This window comes from Patagioenas fasciata, chromosome 1 (genome assembly GCF_037038585.1).
Source record: "Patagioenas fasciata isolate bPatFas1 chromosome 1, bPatFas1.hap1, whole genome shotgun sequence".
NCBI classification, from domain to species: Eukaryota; Metazoa; Chordata; class Aves; order Columbiformes; family Columbidae; genus Patagioenas; species Patagioenas fasciata.
The window spans coordinates 185,919,934-185,938,886 of record NC_092520.1 but is presented as its reverse complement, the minus strand read 5'-3'; the positions used below and the strand labels follow the sequence as shown (position 1 = coordinate 185,938,886).

The 18,953-nt window shown below is 34.6% G+C and overlaps 2 protein-coding genes across 2 annotated transcripts in view; one reads left to right on the top strand and one right to left on the bottom strand.

Moving 5' to 3' along the window:
- Positions 1-18,953, top strand: part of IMMP2L (inner mitochondrial membrane peptidase subunit 2) — a 456,167-nt gene that overhangs the window by 192,386 nt on the left and 244,828 nt on the right. The gene's annotated exons all lie outside the window — the stretch shown is intronic.
- The window catches only part of LRRN3 (leucine rich repeat neuronal 3), a 33,374-nt gene continuing 15,012 nt past the window's right edge, over positions 592-18,953 (bottom strand). The window contains exon 2 of the mRNA XM_065860624.2: positions 592-3,656. Coding sequence (XP_065716696.2) covers positions 1,179-3,305 — 2,127 coding nt within the window. The 5' untranslated portion in view covers positions 3,306-3,656 and the 3' untranslated portion in view covers positions 592-1,178. The remainder of the gene's footprint in view (positions 3,657-18,953) is intronic.

Here is an 18,953-nt window from a genome sequence, read left to right as displayed (position 1 = left end):
TGAGAACTTTAGCTTCAGTATGATTAGTCAGGTATTCATTGTTTTCTTGTTGTTTTGCTTCATTTCATTTGTACTAATATTTCTGTCAGTCATTTATTGTTTGTTACATTGTGAAAACTATAATCAGTTGCTGAACAGAAGTGAGCAGATCCAGAAAAAAGCCCTTAATCTTTTAAACTGTTCAAGCTCTCTGAGTTCCTTGTATGGCCAGCCTAAAATTTAGACATTGCTGATAACTGAATTACTCTTTTGACTGAAGACAAAATATTGGATTTATATTATCTGAGTATAAACATTTCACTTATTTTTCAGGCTTCTGAGAAGATACCAAAGCAGCTCAAAACTTGCTGTTATCAGTAACTAAAAATCTATTTCCCTCTCAGTTTTATGTCTCCTTCCCACCCTCCTTCTCTCCTCTTCCTCCCACGACAAGCAACGTGTGAAAGATGGTTATGATTATATTTATAAAAATATATTTATCTTTATAAAAATATTTATTTTGTGGCTTATTGCAGTTATACAACCTAAAACCAGCAAAAATATCCTATGTGCTCAAACCAGCATTTCACCAGGAGAATGTGTAAGGAGATATTTTATCAGATGTTAGAATGAGTTTGTTTATTGTCAGACAAGAGCTCCCAGAATGTTGGTTTTTTTTAAGAAACAAACAAGCCAAAAACTATTTTGATTTTAATCAAAAATGTATTTTCCTTATAAAAAAAAAATCACATACTCACTGTGTCTACTCTACAGAATTCGTCCATTTCATTACACCATGTAATGTCAATCCTAGTATATCTGTTCACTGCAAAATCTCGTGGCTAGTGTGTGTAATACAGCACAGGAAGAGGTATTGCTCAGTTCCACTACTTTTATATAATAATTAAAAAAAAAAAAAATACAGAAAATGTTCTTGGCTACTTCCACTATATTCCAGACTTAGGAGTCCTGTGTAAGTTCTGGAAAATGAAGTCAGTTGTATTTGGTTGGCAGAATACCCTTAGAAGCCAGAAAAATTCTTCTCTTGTACTGAGTCAGGACATATTCCTGTTTGTCAGCAGCAGCGAAGTCCAGGAGTCTGGTTCCTAAAATAAATCCTTTTTCTTATTACCTTTTTATTCAGCACAAATGCAGTCATGTGCTTCTTATTTCAGAAATGAAGTGATGTACTGACATATTTATGACATATTGGTTGGCACACCTATTATTGTTGCTTTTACTTCCATTGCTGTGCTTTTTTGTTTGCCCATGTCCCAAAGACTGATCAGAGGAGGATAAAGCTCATTGAGTGAAAAGGATTGTTTCTTCAGGTAATTCTTTAGATAGCTGTGTCCAACATCATAGTGCATCTCTCGTGAGATGCAGCTGTAAAGATATATCACAGAGATGATTCCCAAAACAGCACCAAGGCAGGCAAGGAATCCTATTATGTTGTTCTTTTCATAGCCTTTCACTGCTAAGTCCAGTCCTTTTGTGGTTACATTGACACATTGTTTCTTATTCTGTGAATAGATAGTGGGAATATCTATACAAATTTTGTATTCAGTTGATGGATTTAGATGTGTTAGGTTATATACCTTTATATCAGATGGTATTCGAGCGCTCTGTGCAGGCTGAGAGTTTTCAGCTTTCGCAAAGGCTGTCCATCTAACACTGGACTTCAGAATTTTGGAACTTGCTTTCCATGAAACCAAAACAGAATTAGATTTTATATCTTTTATTTTAATATTCAAAGATTCATTCCTGTCCTGAGGGAAAGAGCCATCCACTTTAATCATGACTGACTTTAGGTCTGCCCCAACTAAATTCGTTGCTATACACGTGTATAAGCCACTTTCTTTTTGCGTTACGTCACTGATGTCTAATGTTCCTTCAGAATGAATGTAGTATTTATTAGAAACTGTATTAGGCAAAAGTCGGTGTCCTGATGGTGTTATCCAGTAGATTTCAGGTTCTGGTTCTGCTGTTGCTCTGCAGTGTAAGGAAATATGGCTGCCGGTTTTTATATCCAGGGTAGATGGAAAACTTTCAGGAGCTATCAGGGGGAGACAGATTTCCATCATTTCCCGGAAGTGTATCTGTCTCACATTCTGGCCTTGGAATTCAGGGGGGTCGACACAAAACAGGGACTCCGGCTCCATGAAGCGAATGTTTGTTTTATTCATGTTAATCCAACGGATGACGCAGTCACATCTGATGGGGTTGCTGTGGATACTGACTTCTTTGAGGTTAGGCAAGGACTCTATTGTGCTGCGGTACAGGGCGCTCAGCGCGTTGCTGTTGAGCATCAGCGATTCCAGCTTGGGAAGTCTGTAGAATGCATTTGGGTGAATGTATGATAATCTAGGGTTATTGGTAGCTTCTATTTTTCTTAAATCTGGCAAATTATCAACAGCAAGGCTATCTATAGAAATCAGTTCAGGCATGTTATTAATTCCTAACTCTTTCAAGTGCAGCATATTGCTAAAATCTCCTCGTCGTATTCTGTTAATGGGATTCTTATTTAGATCCAGAAATTTAAGATTTGTAGCCTTTTGGAGAGCAATGTGGGGCACTCTAACAAATCTGTTGTCATAAAAGGAGATGCTTTCTAAATTGTCAAGGCCAACCAAAGCATTATCTGGTATTTCAGTGAGATTTATTCCAGCTAAAACTAAGCTGCGCAAGTTGATAAGAGGCTTAAAGTTCATGTCTTCGATTTTGATTATTGGGTTTTCTCCAATCATAAGAATTTCAAGATTAGGAGTAGCTTCAAACCACTTTCTGTTGATCATTTGCAGACCATTTGAATTGAGATGAAGTCTGAGAAGATTATTGAGGCCTATGAAAGCTCCCGGTGCAATCACAGAAAGCAGATTATGATTAATATAAAGCTCTTGTAAATTGTGGAGTCCAGAGAGACATTCTTCAGGGAGTTCAGTAAGTTTGTTTTCTTCAAGGTAAACTGAAAGCAACTGTGGTATCTTTCTAAGATTAATACTGGTCACTGAGGATAAATTGTTCTGAGATAAATCTAGACCAGTTAAATTCACTGGGAAGTCTACTGAATGTTCAATTTTTGCAATATTATTAGTCTGTAGAAGTAGAACTTGTGTGTCGGCAGGCAGTCTGGCTGGAAAATTAAAAAGGCCTAAATCATTACAGTCCACTGTTGGAGCCTCCATGTACACAGACCTGGGAGTGAACCATGGTCTGATCTCACATATACATGACTCTGGGCAGTCTGTTTTTTTTTCTACAGCTTGTACTAGTGCAGTGATAACTAGGCCAAGTAGAAAATTAATTTTGAGTTGCATGTCCTTCATCTTCGCTCAAATGCTCGGAGAAGTAACAGACCCTTTAGTATTCCACAATTACAGTTTTGGAATTCAGTATGACCTGGTCAGTTGATAAAACACACACTTGCAGTTGTCAAATGATGATCGTGAAGGACTTTCTTCCTGAGGATAAGTGATAAATTTGTAACCAACTTGTCCAGTAGTAAGAGACATCGTGTGGAAATGAAGGTCACTCTGTCCTCGATGACATAAAATTGATAAGCCTTGTGAAGATGAAGTATGTATAGATGGTCATAGGAGATTAAGCAATTCATTTATTTAGTAGTATTAACTTCAAATCCCATGATTGATTAGTGTTTGCAGGAATGACAGGATGACCTAAAATATAAGAAGAGGAAATAATTAGTACAAGAAACTATAAAGTTATAAATTAATTTACCCATCTTTTGCTCTCTAATGTTAATTATTGCAAGTAAGAAAGAAAATGACTGTGGTGCCTAGAGTATTGTCATGGTATCCAGATAGCATAAACGAAGTTAATATAGTAATATATCTTTAGACTTGTAGCTTGTCATACATCCAGTGGAGCATTGCTCTACAGAAAGATGAAGATCCACAAAGTATAAAGCAAAATATATCAGTGAGGTTTTTGTACATATTTTATGCTCCTGTAAAATATTTTCTTTTTTCTTTTAGTTATCACTAGAAGCAGACTGAGTTCTGTTGGCTTTGAAAATGTAAACACTGAGCAAAAACCTACTGAGCATGAATATTTAACTTCTGAGCATCAGATTTATAAAGAACATAATTTATGTGTAATCAAAGGAAGATAGAATGGTTGGATTAATAAAAATTCCCAATGATGACATTCTTAGACAAGCCTGTGAGGTATTTATACAGAAATATACAAAATTGATAATTCACAGGTTTTATCATCATTTTCTAATTCTTTTTGTAGCTGCTGTGTAGGAAGAAAACTATTTTTTTTTTTTAAAGCAATCATTAGAAAGAAGTTTGTACCTCATAGTAAATAGCTTGTCATCTTGGCAAATTGAGGCAAATTGCTGTCTTGCTTATTTTGGCTTCAAGGACTTTGATTGTAAGGAATAATAATAACAGAAAAGTGTCTTTAGGGTGATAAGGAAAGAAAAAATCCACACTATAGCGATTTCTTGTTTGGTCTGTAGCTTTGCAAGAATCTGAAATTTTCTATGAAGTTGCAGATTGTCTTCATGTCCAAGTTATCATAAAGACTGAAATCTTAGCATCTTGAGGTGTCAAATGTGTCCTCTTCAGATTTTTTCATATGTACTTGCTTTTTGTGGAGAAAAAAAAATCCTACTTTGAGTGCATATTGTGTTCCAGGCCATATAATTAAAAAACTTCTGCATTTTCATATATGAAGTCATACACATTAACTGCTTCATTTACTTCAGAAGATACACTTCACGCTAACTTTAACTGGGCTTGGTCTCAGAAAACTGTCATATGGCACACATTTTTGCCCTTTCTCCACTTGCCTCTAGTGTTAAAATTCACAGTGAAATTGTTTGCAAACTCTTAAGATCAATGCTTCATTGACATTGATAAATAACTTTTGAAGTGTTTCTGGTATAGATAGACAGAATTAAAAAAGTCAAGTGTCAAGTGTTGTATTTTAGGTTTCCTTTCCATGCCCAGGTCGATTTGGCATATTGACCACACATGCAATTCTGTATCAGATCAGAGGAAAGGTGTAGGACCGTGTTGACTTAGATAAGCACTGGGGCAATTTGAAGTACACTTGGCAAGTCTCTGAAGCTGCTGATTGTGTTATGTACATTTAAGGACATATAATGTTTTATTTTAACATGTAAGTGTATTAATAAAGTGAACAGACAATGTGTGAGATAAACATACGGAAAACATTCTGCTGTTTTGAGGATTAATAATATGTTTCTATGCAAATGGACCAGTTTATACTGAAATGCAAAGGCATAATGACTGAAATAGTAAAAGTGTTAATCTGTTCCTTTTGTTCTGGGAAATGAGGTGAACTTCAGGTTTGCAAAAAAACCAAAGGTCTGCACTGAACAGTTGATGCCTGTAACTTGCTCTTAATTTTGCCACCAGGAGACAAGGTGATACATCTATATAGAGTAATGTCCAATTACTGAAGATCTCAGTGGAAATCATTTTTCCAAACATGCAGATGTAATTTACTGTGTAGGGAGAGAAGAGGATGGTCATGGGGGTGGTGAATTTTTTGAGTTGTGTTCTTGATGCACTTTGTAAAGTAAATGTCCCATTGCCTTCTGGAATTTTATTTAGACTGTACATTAGAAATGTATACATAAGTGTGGCAAATACAAAATGTAAGCTTCTAATAATTGAAAGGTCATAATTGGAAACCCTACCTGAATAGTAAATTAATTGAGATTCAACAGACTGCTACTGCAGGTATCTAATCTCAGCATTTGATCCCACTGTGATCCTCAGGGACTTCTGCTCAGTAGAGGTACTGGGAAAGTATTCTGGGGAAGCATAATTAGATAGCTGACCTGTTTTTTTGCTCCTCTCTGGACATTTGCTATTGGACACTGTGAAAGAAAGGATGCAGACCAAAATGGACTTTTCCTGTGTTTTCCTGGTACCTGAGAGGCTGTACCCCTTAAAGCATGTGAACTGCTACATTTTCATGTACATAGAACCCACATCCTCCTGGTTTTGAGTTTATAAGCTCCTCCTGAATTTATACTTCAGCTTCTGTGGGATTCTCAACCCAAACCCAAAGGCATCAGTGGACATTTTCATGTAATATATATTAGAATGGGCTTTCTGCAAAAGACAGCAAAAAAGGTGAGAGATCCAGGCTGAAATTCTTCTTTATGATTTAATCCAATGTCTTTTCTCTTTCTGGTGAATGCTCCAGCTAATAAGCTACCAGCTCCAGCTCATATGGTGTTCGAGCATAAATCTTCCTTATTTCGCCAGTTAAAGTGCTTCTGCCTTGTGTAAAATATTCACTGGGGTTGAGTGCCTTGAATAACAGATTGTAGAATGATTTTCACACTCTCTCCCAGTCTGTGGAGTCATTGTTCCAAAATATATTTTTTCATATCAGATAGATTTTGGATTTAAATAGTGGCAGGTGTATGTATTGTTTCACATGAAAGATATTAACTCACATTCAAAGTGTGGAATAAAATCATGTTTCTGGAGTACTGTGGACATCCATGGTGGCTTATAAGATAGAATCATAAAATCAGGGAATCATAGAATAGGATATCTCAAATTGGAAGGGACCCATAAGCATCATTGAGTCTAACTCCCTGTTCTTTGCGGGACTACCTAAAACTAAATCATATGACTGTAACACATCATATGGCATAGTGCACGAAAATATGAAGTAATGAAATACACAGCAAAAATAGTATAGAATCATTTGAGTGGCAAAAACTGTGTGACTCTGATATACAATGTTGACAAAGAAGGTAAGAAAACATGGATTGCTGATATTGAGTTTTCTGGGCCCATTTGAAGAGCTCAAACCCCAGAATCAGGTTATGCAGCATGACTTTGCTTATGCCAACTGGTTGTATTGATTATATGTGTGTGTGTCTGTGCGTATGTAATTAGTTTCTAACCTTGAGATTTGTACCAGCCATTTTGAACTGAGAAGTGATCTGCAGTTTACTGTAATGAAATAAACTTCATGTAAATGGATATCTTGCACTTATTATTATAAATTATAATTGAAGTTCAAATTCCTTGAAGAATGTAGTGACACCAAGAGTAATGTTTGTATTGGAAAACAAGGATTTAACTTTGTGATACTTAGAACTTTGGGAATGCATTGATTCCCTTTCTTCATTAATGTAATTATAATAGCAAATATGTACTGATAACACTAAATAAAGAGTGTTTTTCAGAATTTTTGTTAATGGGTTCCAGTGCTTTAAAGCTAAGTGCTTTGTATCTTTTGCAGATTTACGTGAAAGTTTTGCATTTCAAATGTCCAGTTTTAAAGGTACTAATAAGAAGGACAAGGATATCCTGAACGTTCTTTGTCCGGTTCCTTTGAGTAGTATTTAAAGTATCTGAGATTTACATACATAGAGGTTTCTGTGCAAAAGTAGATAGGTTCTTTTCAAAAAAGTTATTTCAAATAATGCAATTACGTCAGCATTATCAGTTAAGAAAAACCACTGTTTTTATTTCATCTCTTTTGTTAGTGTGTTTTGGTAACCTCTCAAGATTATTGGTGTGATGCAAGTGATTTTTAAAACACGTACCTACTGTGGTGCACAATAGAAAAGCTTGTGGAGATGAGGCTCAGCAGCAAATTATCACCAGTAAGCTGAGGTGTGGGATAAGCATTTTCACACAAGCAGCAGCATGAGCTGTGCATCATCGTTTTGAAGTCTTTGATGTAATTCTTTACCCAGCTGCATTTATAAATATTTTGTGTATTCTGATTTTATGTGTATTTCCTCATCCAGATAAAATGGTATGGTTTGCTTCCTAATATCTGCAAGTAAAAAAGTCTTTATAGAATCTGCATGTAAAAAGTTAGTATTGCTTGTTAGTAGTGATATTCAGTATTTTTATTATTATTTTCCTGTACTAGGTCTTTGTGGACAGAGTATTACAATTCTTCTGAAAGTCCATCCCTGTTGCAATCCATACTTACTAAATATGGTGTGCCTCTTGCTTTTAAGGTATTATTTCTTCTTGTAGAAAAATGCACCCTGACATGTGTGACTTTTTGCAGCCTAATTATCTCTTGTGTAGACAATAATTGGTGTCTTAATTAGGTTTGTTTCATTTACTGCTATTGACAGCTGGAGCCTTGGTTTACAAGAGGGTATCACCAGTATTTGAGCTGGAAAAGACATTCAGTGAATGAATAAACTGAGCAACATTTCTCATCACTGGAGCAACAGACAGCTAAGAACCAAGTCAGAGTGGGCAGAAAGGAAAAGAAACACGTCAGGTTTTGGCAATCTTTCTTTTCCACTTCAGCAGTTAGAGAGACAGTGATAAAAACTAAAAATGCAGCAGCTACACTGCAATGTGCCCTGCTGGCAATAAGGCAAACAGTTCACTTCACAAGGACCAATTTAGAGGTGGCAAGCATTTTGAAAACACAGCTGTTCATACAAAGCTACCTTTCAAACACATCAACTGAAAGAGCTACTTCTCAATTCTTGTCATTATAACCACTTTGAGTAGTTCTGTGGACAGAAATCTGGAAATGTCACTAAACCAAAAATCGGGCATGAGACATTTCATACCTGATTGCAGCTACAGCACTTAGGGGTTATTTTGTTTATTTTATTTTTTAAGTGTTAGTTACGGAAATATACAGACTTGAGTTTGAATATTTATTATCTTTCTGACAATTTTATGAAGCAATTCTTCCTTGTTTGTTGTATGATGCAAAAAAAAAGGTTTCTTGGGAATATTTTTAACAGCATGATGGATAAGAAGATGCAACAACTTATTTATTTGACATATTTCAAGCACTGACAGAAAAATCTGGGTTTTTTCTCTATAAAAATGTAACTGGGATGTTTTTATTGAATATATACAGGAAGTTTCTGACTGAGGCAGAAGTTCCAGTTTAGGTTAAAGCACAAGAATATAGTATAACAGATTTTCATAGCAGAACTAGTCTTGAAATATTTCTCGAAGTAAACTCTACTAGCTGGTCCAATACAGTGCCTGGATATTATTATAGGCTTGTAAAAAAAGGAACACAACACTTGTTTCCTAACGTGTTTTGAGCTGGATTACCATCACTGACCATGGAGTGGCAGATAAATATGGAACCAACTGCACGTGAAGTAAGGTGTTTGTCAGTCATAATGACAGTGCTTGATAAAAACAGTATATAATTTTTATACTATTATTAATTTGGTGGCAGCAGCAGCATTGTGCATTGGAGCCATAGTGGTGGACAAGGGCCACAGCATATTGTGTGCTAGCTTGCTGCAAAACAAAACTGTGAGCTCTGTTACTCCATGGGCCTTAAAATTAAAGTACAAGAAGATTCAGACAGGACAATTAAAAAAAAAAAAAAAAAAAAGTCACTATGACAATCTCCAAATATCCTTGGGTTGATTCTTTTCCTCTAGATGTAGCCTAGTAGTTTACTATCATGATCTTTACTTTTCTGGGCTTTGATTTTAGATTTTCTGTCTGTAGATCTCTACCTAATGGGCTTTTAACCTGCAATCGCACACTCCCTACCTATTGAATACATTTGACCTTTTCACAAATGTCATAGCAAAAGAAGACAAAAAGATTCTTTGATGATACTTGGTAAAGGAATTAATCATTTCAGTAATTGCATTTACCTCTTTTTTTCCTCTTCTTCTTCTAAAATGAAGTGCACAAAATATTCCTCTTTGAGTGAGCAGAGATGTTAGAAAATTATCTTTACATGACAAGAGGCTGAATTTCAATGGAAGTTGCTAATTTCTTTACCATTTGTGTTCTAATCTGCTATTTATGTTGTAATTTCTAATATGGCATTCCAAATCCTCTTGCAATCTCTTTAATGTGTGGCAGTTAGACTGCATATAAAAAGTTTATATACTTGAATTAATTCTAAAAGAAACTTCAAAAAGAATTGGGACAGATTTCTTATTTTATTTCTTCTTAAATCAGATTTTGTTAATATTACATGTTTTCATTTTTTCTTAAATAATAACTGCATTTTTTTTACCTAATTGTCATAGAAAATAGCAAGGATTAAATGTTAAAAATAACTTTGAAAAGTACTTAGATCTTTGGTATCCTTCTTATAGTTCTTAGTCTCAGAAAGGTTTTGTTATATGACTTATTTATCATTGCCATTATCAAGCAATTATCTCCAAAAAATTATTGCTGTAACTTGGGAAAGTAATATGTTAGTTTAATTTAGATTTATTCGTACATGTTCAACTTCTTTCTGACAGTTGTCATGTTAGTAGTGGAGAAGCACAAATTGGCAGTCACCTAGGCACATAATTGGCAAGAGAGCAGTCACGTTCTGGATGTGGGTGAATGTTCCCAGTTACCAGATGCCTCAAGCAGATGGCCAGAACTAAAGATGAGTGAGACCAGTTTTGGCTTGATTTTCTAGAAAGCTACCATACTAGTTCTGAGGGGTCCATAGTACATTTGCCTAGGAAAAAAGCTTTGCCAAAATCCAGGAGAGCTATTGGCAAAATCTACCTTTTGTAATTTTTTTTTCTCTGTGGCTCTTAAAAAGCTAAATTTTAAACATGCCTATAACATAGAAATATGTGTGTTCAAGTAGTTGTAATAAAGACAGAGAGTGGCTGTACTTAGCACATAATACTTTCCTTGGGAATATATTAATTTATATTTTTTTGATTCATCATGGAAAAAGGTCACTGTAATAAAATTGTCACAATAATGATAGGAGTTACAATTTCTATTCTATATTTTTTCAATAACAAAGATTCATGTTTGAAAGACCTAAATTAATTCATATTGTCAGTCTTCAATGGCAGACTCCTAAAGTTTAGTGAATTCACCTTTTTTAGATTTGTTTTGGGACATGGTCACATTAAGGTAAATACCCTTACAATAATTTAAAAAAAAATCATTTCCAGTGTGCACTGTATTGATTATCAACTTTAGTCATCTGAAGATATAAAAGGGCTTAATGAATGCAGTCATATCAGGAACATCCTGCTACAATTCCAGCCAGTGCTTGATGTATACCTATACTACATGGAATATGGCCTGAGATCCATGAAGGGAAAAAACGTCTTGCTTGTCATTATAGTTGGCAGAAATTCCGCACTAAAATAAAAAATAATTTCTTTTTGAGGTACAGTTATGGATGAGATAATATTTTCTATGTCATGAATTTTTCTACCAAATTAGCCTGAATTGCTTTAGCTTTATAATTGTGAATATATTGGGTGATTACTTTCATTCTGAGCCACCTGGGGAATCAGGTTCACAATATATTGTTCAACAGGAATAATTGTTTTTTTGGTCTTTCTTGAGGCAGGGTAGAGAAATGGATTGGTGAAAAAACAATTTCAGGATGCAAAACTGACAGTGCCTGAAACAGAATGTTGTCGTAAAGATTAGGAAATAAAATTTCTGTTTCCTGCTGTGTTTTATACCAGTTAGAGTGATCTATACATACTCATAAATTAACAACTCATAGAGATAGTGTCGTTTCTTATTGTGGAAAGTATTTTGATTTGAATTTAGTTTTAATTACAGTTTTTGCTCAGCTGAGCATCTCCTTAATAACATTACATGATAAGTTGTTTTTTTTTTTAATATGATTTGCAAAACTAATGTTATTTTCAAATCTGAAATTCTTCTTTTTTGTGCTTTTATGACCCATTCGTCAGCTCTAATCTACACTATAGGATTATCATGGTTCATTTCTTATTTGCCCAGAAGTGAATACATTAAAATGCTGATCTTATTTTCTCTTTCTGATTTGCTTTTTAAAATAAGACCAGAAGAAAGAGGATAAATACAAGATAAATAAATAGCAACACTTATAGTTAAGTACAGTATCCCTTCTACTGTGTGTGGCACTAAAGCTAAATAGTCATTTAATTTCTGGAACAGTATCTGAGTCCACTTTCAAGGGTTTTTCTTTTCCTTTCAAAATTGCAAATTTATTTAAACCATTGTACCTCTCCAGCATGTGTGGATTCATAACCAGCTTCCCCACTCAATTTTTTCCCCATGTGCCATCCTTCTAGTGTTTCCTAATGCTTTAAAATATTTTTTGTATTTTGTCTGAAGTAAAAAATTTACACAATCCCTTCATGTTATAAGATTTGGCTCATCAGCATGTCACAGAACAGGATTATTTTGATTATGAAACCTGCATGATATAGCCACATCTTGATTTTGTATTTCTTTCTTAGCTCTCCAGCATCTATCATCCTTTTAGATCACCTTTCTGCATTTTGGATGCCAAATCTGACAGCACTCTTAAAATTAACATTCTGATGTCGCAGAGAATTTTGACCGGTATTTACTGTTCAAGTGCTCAAGTCAATCAACCAGATTGTGATCACTGTACATAAAGCTTGTGCTACATTTTCCTTGACAAGTGTAATTTCTCTTGCATTTTGTTGTGATTCCTACATATGATTCAAAGAGTATGGATAGACATATCTACTTAGGTGCATATGCAAAGACGCATAGGAACACTACCTCACAAATCATGGTAAGAATGTTAGAGATGCACAGATGTATTTGTGCAGTGAATTTGCTATGGGAAATGTCTTTTCAAACTGAACAAAAGATCAGCTTGAATTAAGATACTGAAAAGATCCTATTAGTGATGATTATGGAATGATAGAATGAACAGTTTTATTCATCAGTGGTGTTGAAGTGGGATAGATGAACCACTTTAAATTGTCCTTCCAGTTTGTCCTTCTGAAGATAGATTAAGCATAATTTTTCAATAATGCTAATGTTAAGTTGAAGCAACCTGCTTTTTTGTTATAAAACATTTTTAAGTCTGACTTCAGCCTTTCTGCTTTCAGACAATGGCATGGTTCTCTTTTTCCAGCAATAAAACAACTTGAAAAAGACAGACAGATGTTTCAATAGTGTGACATTTCAATAGTGTGAAATGACGAATTATACTTTCAAGGTCTAGTAGTAATTTCTGTTTCAAAGTTGGAAGACATTAGAAGGAGTATCAGAAGCAAGGGGAAAGCCATGGTGTACTTGCTTACTCATAGGAGGACCACTTGCACTAGAATGCCTGTGAAAGAGCAAATATGAAACTAGCATATGCCAAAACCTATGAGTTTTGTTTATCAGCTACAGGTAAGGACTCTCATGAAACACTGTATATGGTTCTGGTCACTCAGGTTCAATAAAATGAAATTAGGGTAGAATCAGTATATGGAAAATTATAATAAATTTTCTGAAAGGAAACTAGGAAAAAAAAATATTGCTTCCTCCATAAAACAGTTCTAGATTTGTTGACAACAGAGGACAAATAGTTGTTAGTTATTTGTACAAATATTAAGTACAGTGGTATATCATTTACAGGTAGATGAGGAGTAGTTATATATATTGAAAAACCTGAAATTGTTTCTCTCCATGTAGGTACATTATAATTCTAAGAAAAAATGTCAACTAAGAAGGGCCATGTGAAGATTTATTTGCAAAAATGTTATTCCAGTTCTTAAAAATTTTATCAGAAATTGTCCCCTCATATTGCTGCTGGTCTTCATTGAATTAATAAACTGTTCTCCCCAGTTAATTTAGAGTATCTATGGACACTAACTAGAACTAATGGAAAATGAATACTGGTATGTATGGAAAGTAGCTAGGAGTATGCATGGGAAAAGCATAAAAGGCAAACATAATGGAAGAACACTTATATCCGATGTGACTGCTTGTGAAGCCTTTGAAGAAAATAAAATTTCTGGATACATACCGTAAGTTCTAGAGTGTAGAATAGAAAGGTAGAATGATGGGGGGTTTTGTTCATTTTAGGGATACGGATATTTCAATAATTTCCTCAGAAATTGCACTTGAGGTTTGAACATCTTGGATACCAAAGCTGTCTGTGTTTCTTTGAAATCTTCCATGTAGTTTGCAATATTTAAAGCTATACCAGTTGGTTTAGCTCAGAGACGAAAAATACACATATATCGTGGAGGAGTTTAAAGCAGAGGACACTTATCAAATCTCTGACATTTGGAAGGGTTGATTTGTCTCTTAACTGGTCCTCCCTCAGCTAATATGTTAAAACCAGGCAGACAGCGTCTCGAGAGCATTTGATCCACCATCTCACAAAGGATATTCATGTGACAAGATGTTTCTCTAAAAATTTAAGTAGGGCTACTTTCTTGCAGCAGTGTGTAATCAGTAGTGCGGATGCTTTTCAAGGCAAATAGCCAATTCACTTCATTAAGTTAGCTGAGGCAATACACAAACCATCAACAATAAAAGCGCATTGCAGATTAATTTCGCTAACCACAATTCAAACAGGTAAACGAGGATAATAGCTTTGGTGTGTGGCTTTTTCTGCTAGTTCTTATAAATGTGAACTGAATACATAGTTTAAGTTCTCTTATAATTTTCCTTCCTTCGGGCAATAGTTGTCACCTTGTTCAATATTATAATGATGGAAATTATAAGCCACCTGCCTGTCTCCTTGCAAATAACTCTGTGTCCTCTGTTAATGAGCATGGAAATGTCACCTTAAATTGCTTTAACATTCTTAATACAAAGAAAACAAAGCATGGAAAGCATTTGAAGTTCAAAATTCATACCAGTTTTTAAGTTTGTGTTAGCAGGCTTTAAAATATCCTTATTATGGTATCCTATTGTATGTGGGAAAAGCAAATTTTGAAAGTAAATCCAGATATAAATTTTATCATTTGGAACAGGGAGTGTAGAACAGCATGAGTATTCTAACTACTCTCCTATATTTTCAAACCCTGACCGACCAGTTTCAGCTTCTACTACTGGTTAGGTAGAACAATCAGAATGTATTCCTGAAATTCCAATTTCTGAATCTTCCATGCTATCCGGTGCTTTCAGTTGGTTAAAGGTTGAGATTATTCTGGAATGTAATTAATAAGCAAAGCAACACATCTGAACGGCTGAGAACTTGGAAAGTCCTGAAAACATTTCCCTGAAGGAGATAGAATGCTCTTTTCTGTGAACCACATCCAGGGAAGATGAAGTAGCGTTTTGAAAATTATAGAAGTAATGACTAGAAACTTGTAGCAGTTATGAGGTGAAATAGCTTTGTTTGGCAGTCCTTCAGGAACAGGCTTTTAGGACTGATCAAGACTTGCATTACAAGCAGTAAAGAGAATACCCTAAAGGCCATAAAAATGTTTGACTTGAAAATTGGATTTTAGTTTAATTATATTTCCCATGTTGCTGCTAAACATTAGAATTGAATGACAATTGATAAGTTACCAAATACACTTGCTGTTTAGTTGCTCTTTTTCTACAAATAATTCTTCAACTTTTAAAACATTTGAAACATTTTTATGTTCCACCTTAGTTAATAAAAGCCTGTCTTGGAACAAAATACTGAAGAATTATTGAGATGAGTTCTCTTTACAGTCAGGATGTCTAAATCCCTTCTGATGTCCTTGTGGTTTATAGAGCCATATGGGCACAGAAAACTGATCTTCACTAGTTCATTGTTTTAATGAAATATGGAGAATCTATTGCAGGTGGAGACATAGATATTTAGTTACAAAAAGCTATCATTACCTTGAAAGAAATAAAAATGGAGGACTGCAGTTACATATTGATGAAGATAAAGCAAAGCTTGGTATTTCTTTGACAATTGTCATGTAGTGATCTTGCACTAGTTCAAACCTGTTTCTTGTTTTCTTGTCAGGGGAATTCCAGCTTTCAAATGAATTAAATGGATTGATTTTGGTTTTGTTTGTGTGGTTGGTGGTTTTTGTGTGTGGATGGTGGGGTTTTTTGTTTGTTTGGGGGTTTTTGTTTGTTTGTTTTGCCCTTTTTTGTTTTGTTTTGATGTGGTTTTGTTGTTGATGTTGTTTTGCTTTTCGTTATTTGTTTTTGAGAGTTAACTGATCTTTTGAATGCAGGACTGTGCATCTTCTTCCTTATGGCCATCCAGGATGATGAGATGGTATCAAGTATGTTTTGGGTACAGGCAATTCTCACTTAATGTTTCTGGGTGGAAATGTTAACTATTAACTACGTTCAGCTCATAAGCACTCGTAGTTGTTTCTTTTTAGGCTGAATAATCTCATTTTAATATTATGTACCTGCCAAACTAATCTAGGAAATGTTAAGGTGAAGGACTCTTGATGAGTTTCATTTGTTTCTCTTTCTGCTCTGCCAAGCTATTTTCAGGGTTTTAATTTGTTTAGGGATTGCCATAGGACCTCCCTTTGTGACTGTGTCAGAGAAGTAAGAATTCCATTCTGTTAAAGCAGAAAGGCTTCTGTTGATGCCCACAAATACTGCTTCCCTATATAGGGACTCAATTTCTAAAACTGTTAAGGGGAATGAGGCAACATTTCTCTCCTCTGAAGTTGGTACAGACTGTCAAAGAACCTCACAACCAACTATTTTGGTGAATAGGAAGGTTTGTTTTGATTTATTTTGCTTTACTATATAGATAAAACACTAGATTTTATACAAATGTGGCCTTTGAAATCTAATGGCAAGATAAATCTGCACATTCTAGTGAAAAAATGTCTGCTTCATTTGCTTAATTGTGAAATAGTGTCTTATTCAAGCTGTTATTAAGGTTTCAAATGATTAGCCTTCATTAGTTTGGCAATTAGTTTAGGCAGATTGTTTTGGAACAGGCTCATTCCTATCTTACTGCTACTGAGCCAATCATGTTTTTCTTACAAAAAACACTCTCAAAGAATTTTTCACCACGGTTTTAGTTGTTTTCTCTTAAAAAACAACAACAACAACAATAACAAAACCCCCAAACAACCAAAAAACAAATCAAAACCAAACCAAACAATAGCTAAGAAGCATGAAACAGAATTTGTTTCACTGGAAAAAATCCTTAGTTCCAGAGGCATCACATACTAGGTTTGATATTTTAATGTTAAGAAGTGTTAGGCTTCCATTCTGCATGCTGTAAAAAAAATGTTGTAGGATTAGATGGATTTTACAAAGAGGTACAAGGCAAATGCAGGTAACTACTTGGTTCTGTCAGGCAACATACCTCTAAAGCAACAGCTGCTGTAATACATTTGTTATTGAATATCCTTTTTTATGTTCAAAATGTTCATCAGATGTGACTTCTATCTGCTGTGACAATATTAATGGGGGCACTGACACTTGCCGCTATGCCATATCTATTTCTTCATAAAATAGACATTGTCAGTAGAGTTAAAGTCACAGAGATTTGCCATAGGAAAGGAGGATACAGAAAGTGTATTCTGTAGTTTGGACATCCATTAGAATCCAGCTGATTGTCATTCTCTTGCTTACCATCTTTGAAAGTTAACTGAATTGGACATAAAACTGAATCGATGTTAACTTAATTCTACTTCTGCTCTTCTCTGTGAATTCTCTCATTTCTCAGAAAAAAATATCCTTTATCCTTTGAGGACTGTTTTTTTTTTTTTTTCTTTTTTCCATCAAGTTAAGGCTATCTGTCTAATGACTTTTTGGGGACCCATGATCTGGTACAAGAACACAGCTTTTATCAAACATAATCTGAAAGATCTCAAATTTTAGCCTAAGCTCCATATCTCTCTGGGTTACCCATGTTTCCTGTTTTCTGCAGTGTGCTGTCATATGTATTAGATTTCACTTACCAGTTTGAGATTACAGAATGTAACTGCATGTTCTTTTTAATAGTCTCTTTTTCTTTTTTCTTTTTTTTTAATTTAAGCAATTTAAACAAATACAGTTTGTATTTGTTGTTTGTTAATCTGAGTTTGCTTTTTAGTCTGTGTTATACTTTCCATTGGTGCTACTTTCTAAGTGAATGACTCGCTTTTTATGAACTATTGCTTATGAACATTGTTGAATCCAAACCAGAATTTGCTTTGCAGCTGAACACTTTGAAGTAATAGACCAAACATTTATTTTTTACAACTTTTTATGTGAACACAGATTAATTCAAATAAACAAATTTGAAAATCATAAAAAAGATGCAAATACTGTCCTGAAATATCATTCAGAATGTTTCAGTAACATTTGCAAATATTTTTTGCATGTTTTTCCAGGTTTATCTTACTATGTTATACATATAAACTCTTAAAATACCAGAAATACTTCTAGAAATGCTTGTAAGCTATTTCCTGAATCCTTATATGCAAGGAACTTGAACAGGATAGTCCAGGGCACTGTGGGTTTTTGTTTGTTTGTGTGTGTGTTTGTTTTTTTCTGCTGAGAAATACTTTCTGTGCCACTTAGAAAAGTCTATTAATTCCTAAGGGCTCAATTGTGCCTGGTTAGGCATAGATTATAGAATAGTGTGGTGATGAGCTTCCTTTTCTGAGATAACCACATGGACCTAGAGTGCCTCTGGAGCTTAGACTTGTACAGAGTCACAAAAAAACTATATTTCTAAGATAACCACACTAACCTACAATGCCTCTGGCCATGGAAATGGTGGATTTGAGGACAGGAACTATAATGTGGGCTTCTCAAATCTCATTTATGATATAAAAAACAAAAGTCATCACAAGCCACTCTTTTCCATATGAGCAATAAGACTGCTTCTTCTTCTCTGCCTACTGACAGAGATCTAGTCATGATCAGGTTAGGTTTGCATAAGTTTCCTTTTATTGTTAAATATAAAAATTAAATTTTATTAAACCAAAACATATAATAATAAAGAAGATACATTTTAAACCACCAGATCGTGAAGTTTCATTGATAGGAAAAGTATTGCGCAGATAAATCATCTGGAAGGTTCATTATACACACCAAATTATTGCTCATTCACTTTGAAACTACATGTCTATGGCCTTGACATTTAATCAGAACAAGAATGGCATCTATTGATTCTCATATTCAGTAAGTCACCAATTAAAATTACTTTTCTTGAGGCCACTAAAATGCAAAATGCTTGTTATTTTTACACAGATTTTTCTTTTATTACTTTATGTGCTTGTGCTTTCCTCTGAAGACATGTTTGAGGACTTGAACCATAGAGTGGCTTTTAAAAAAAAATTTCTTTCTCTGTCTCATATC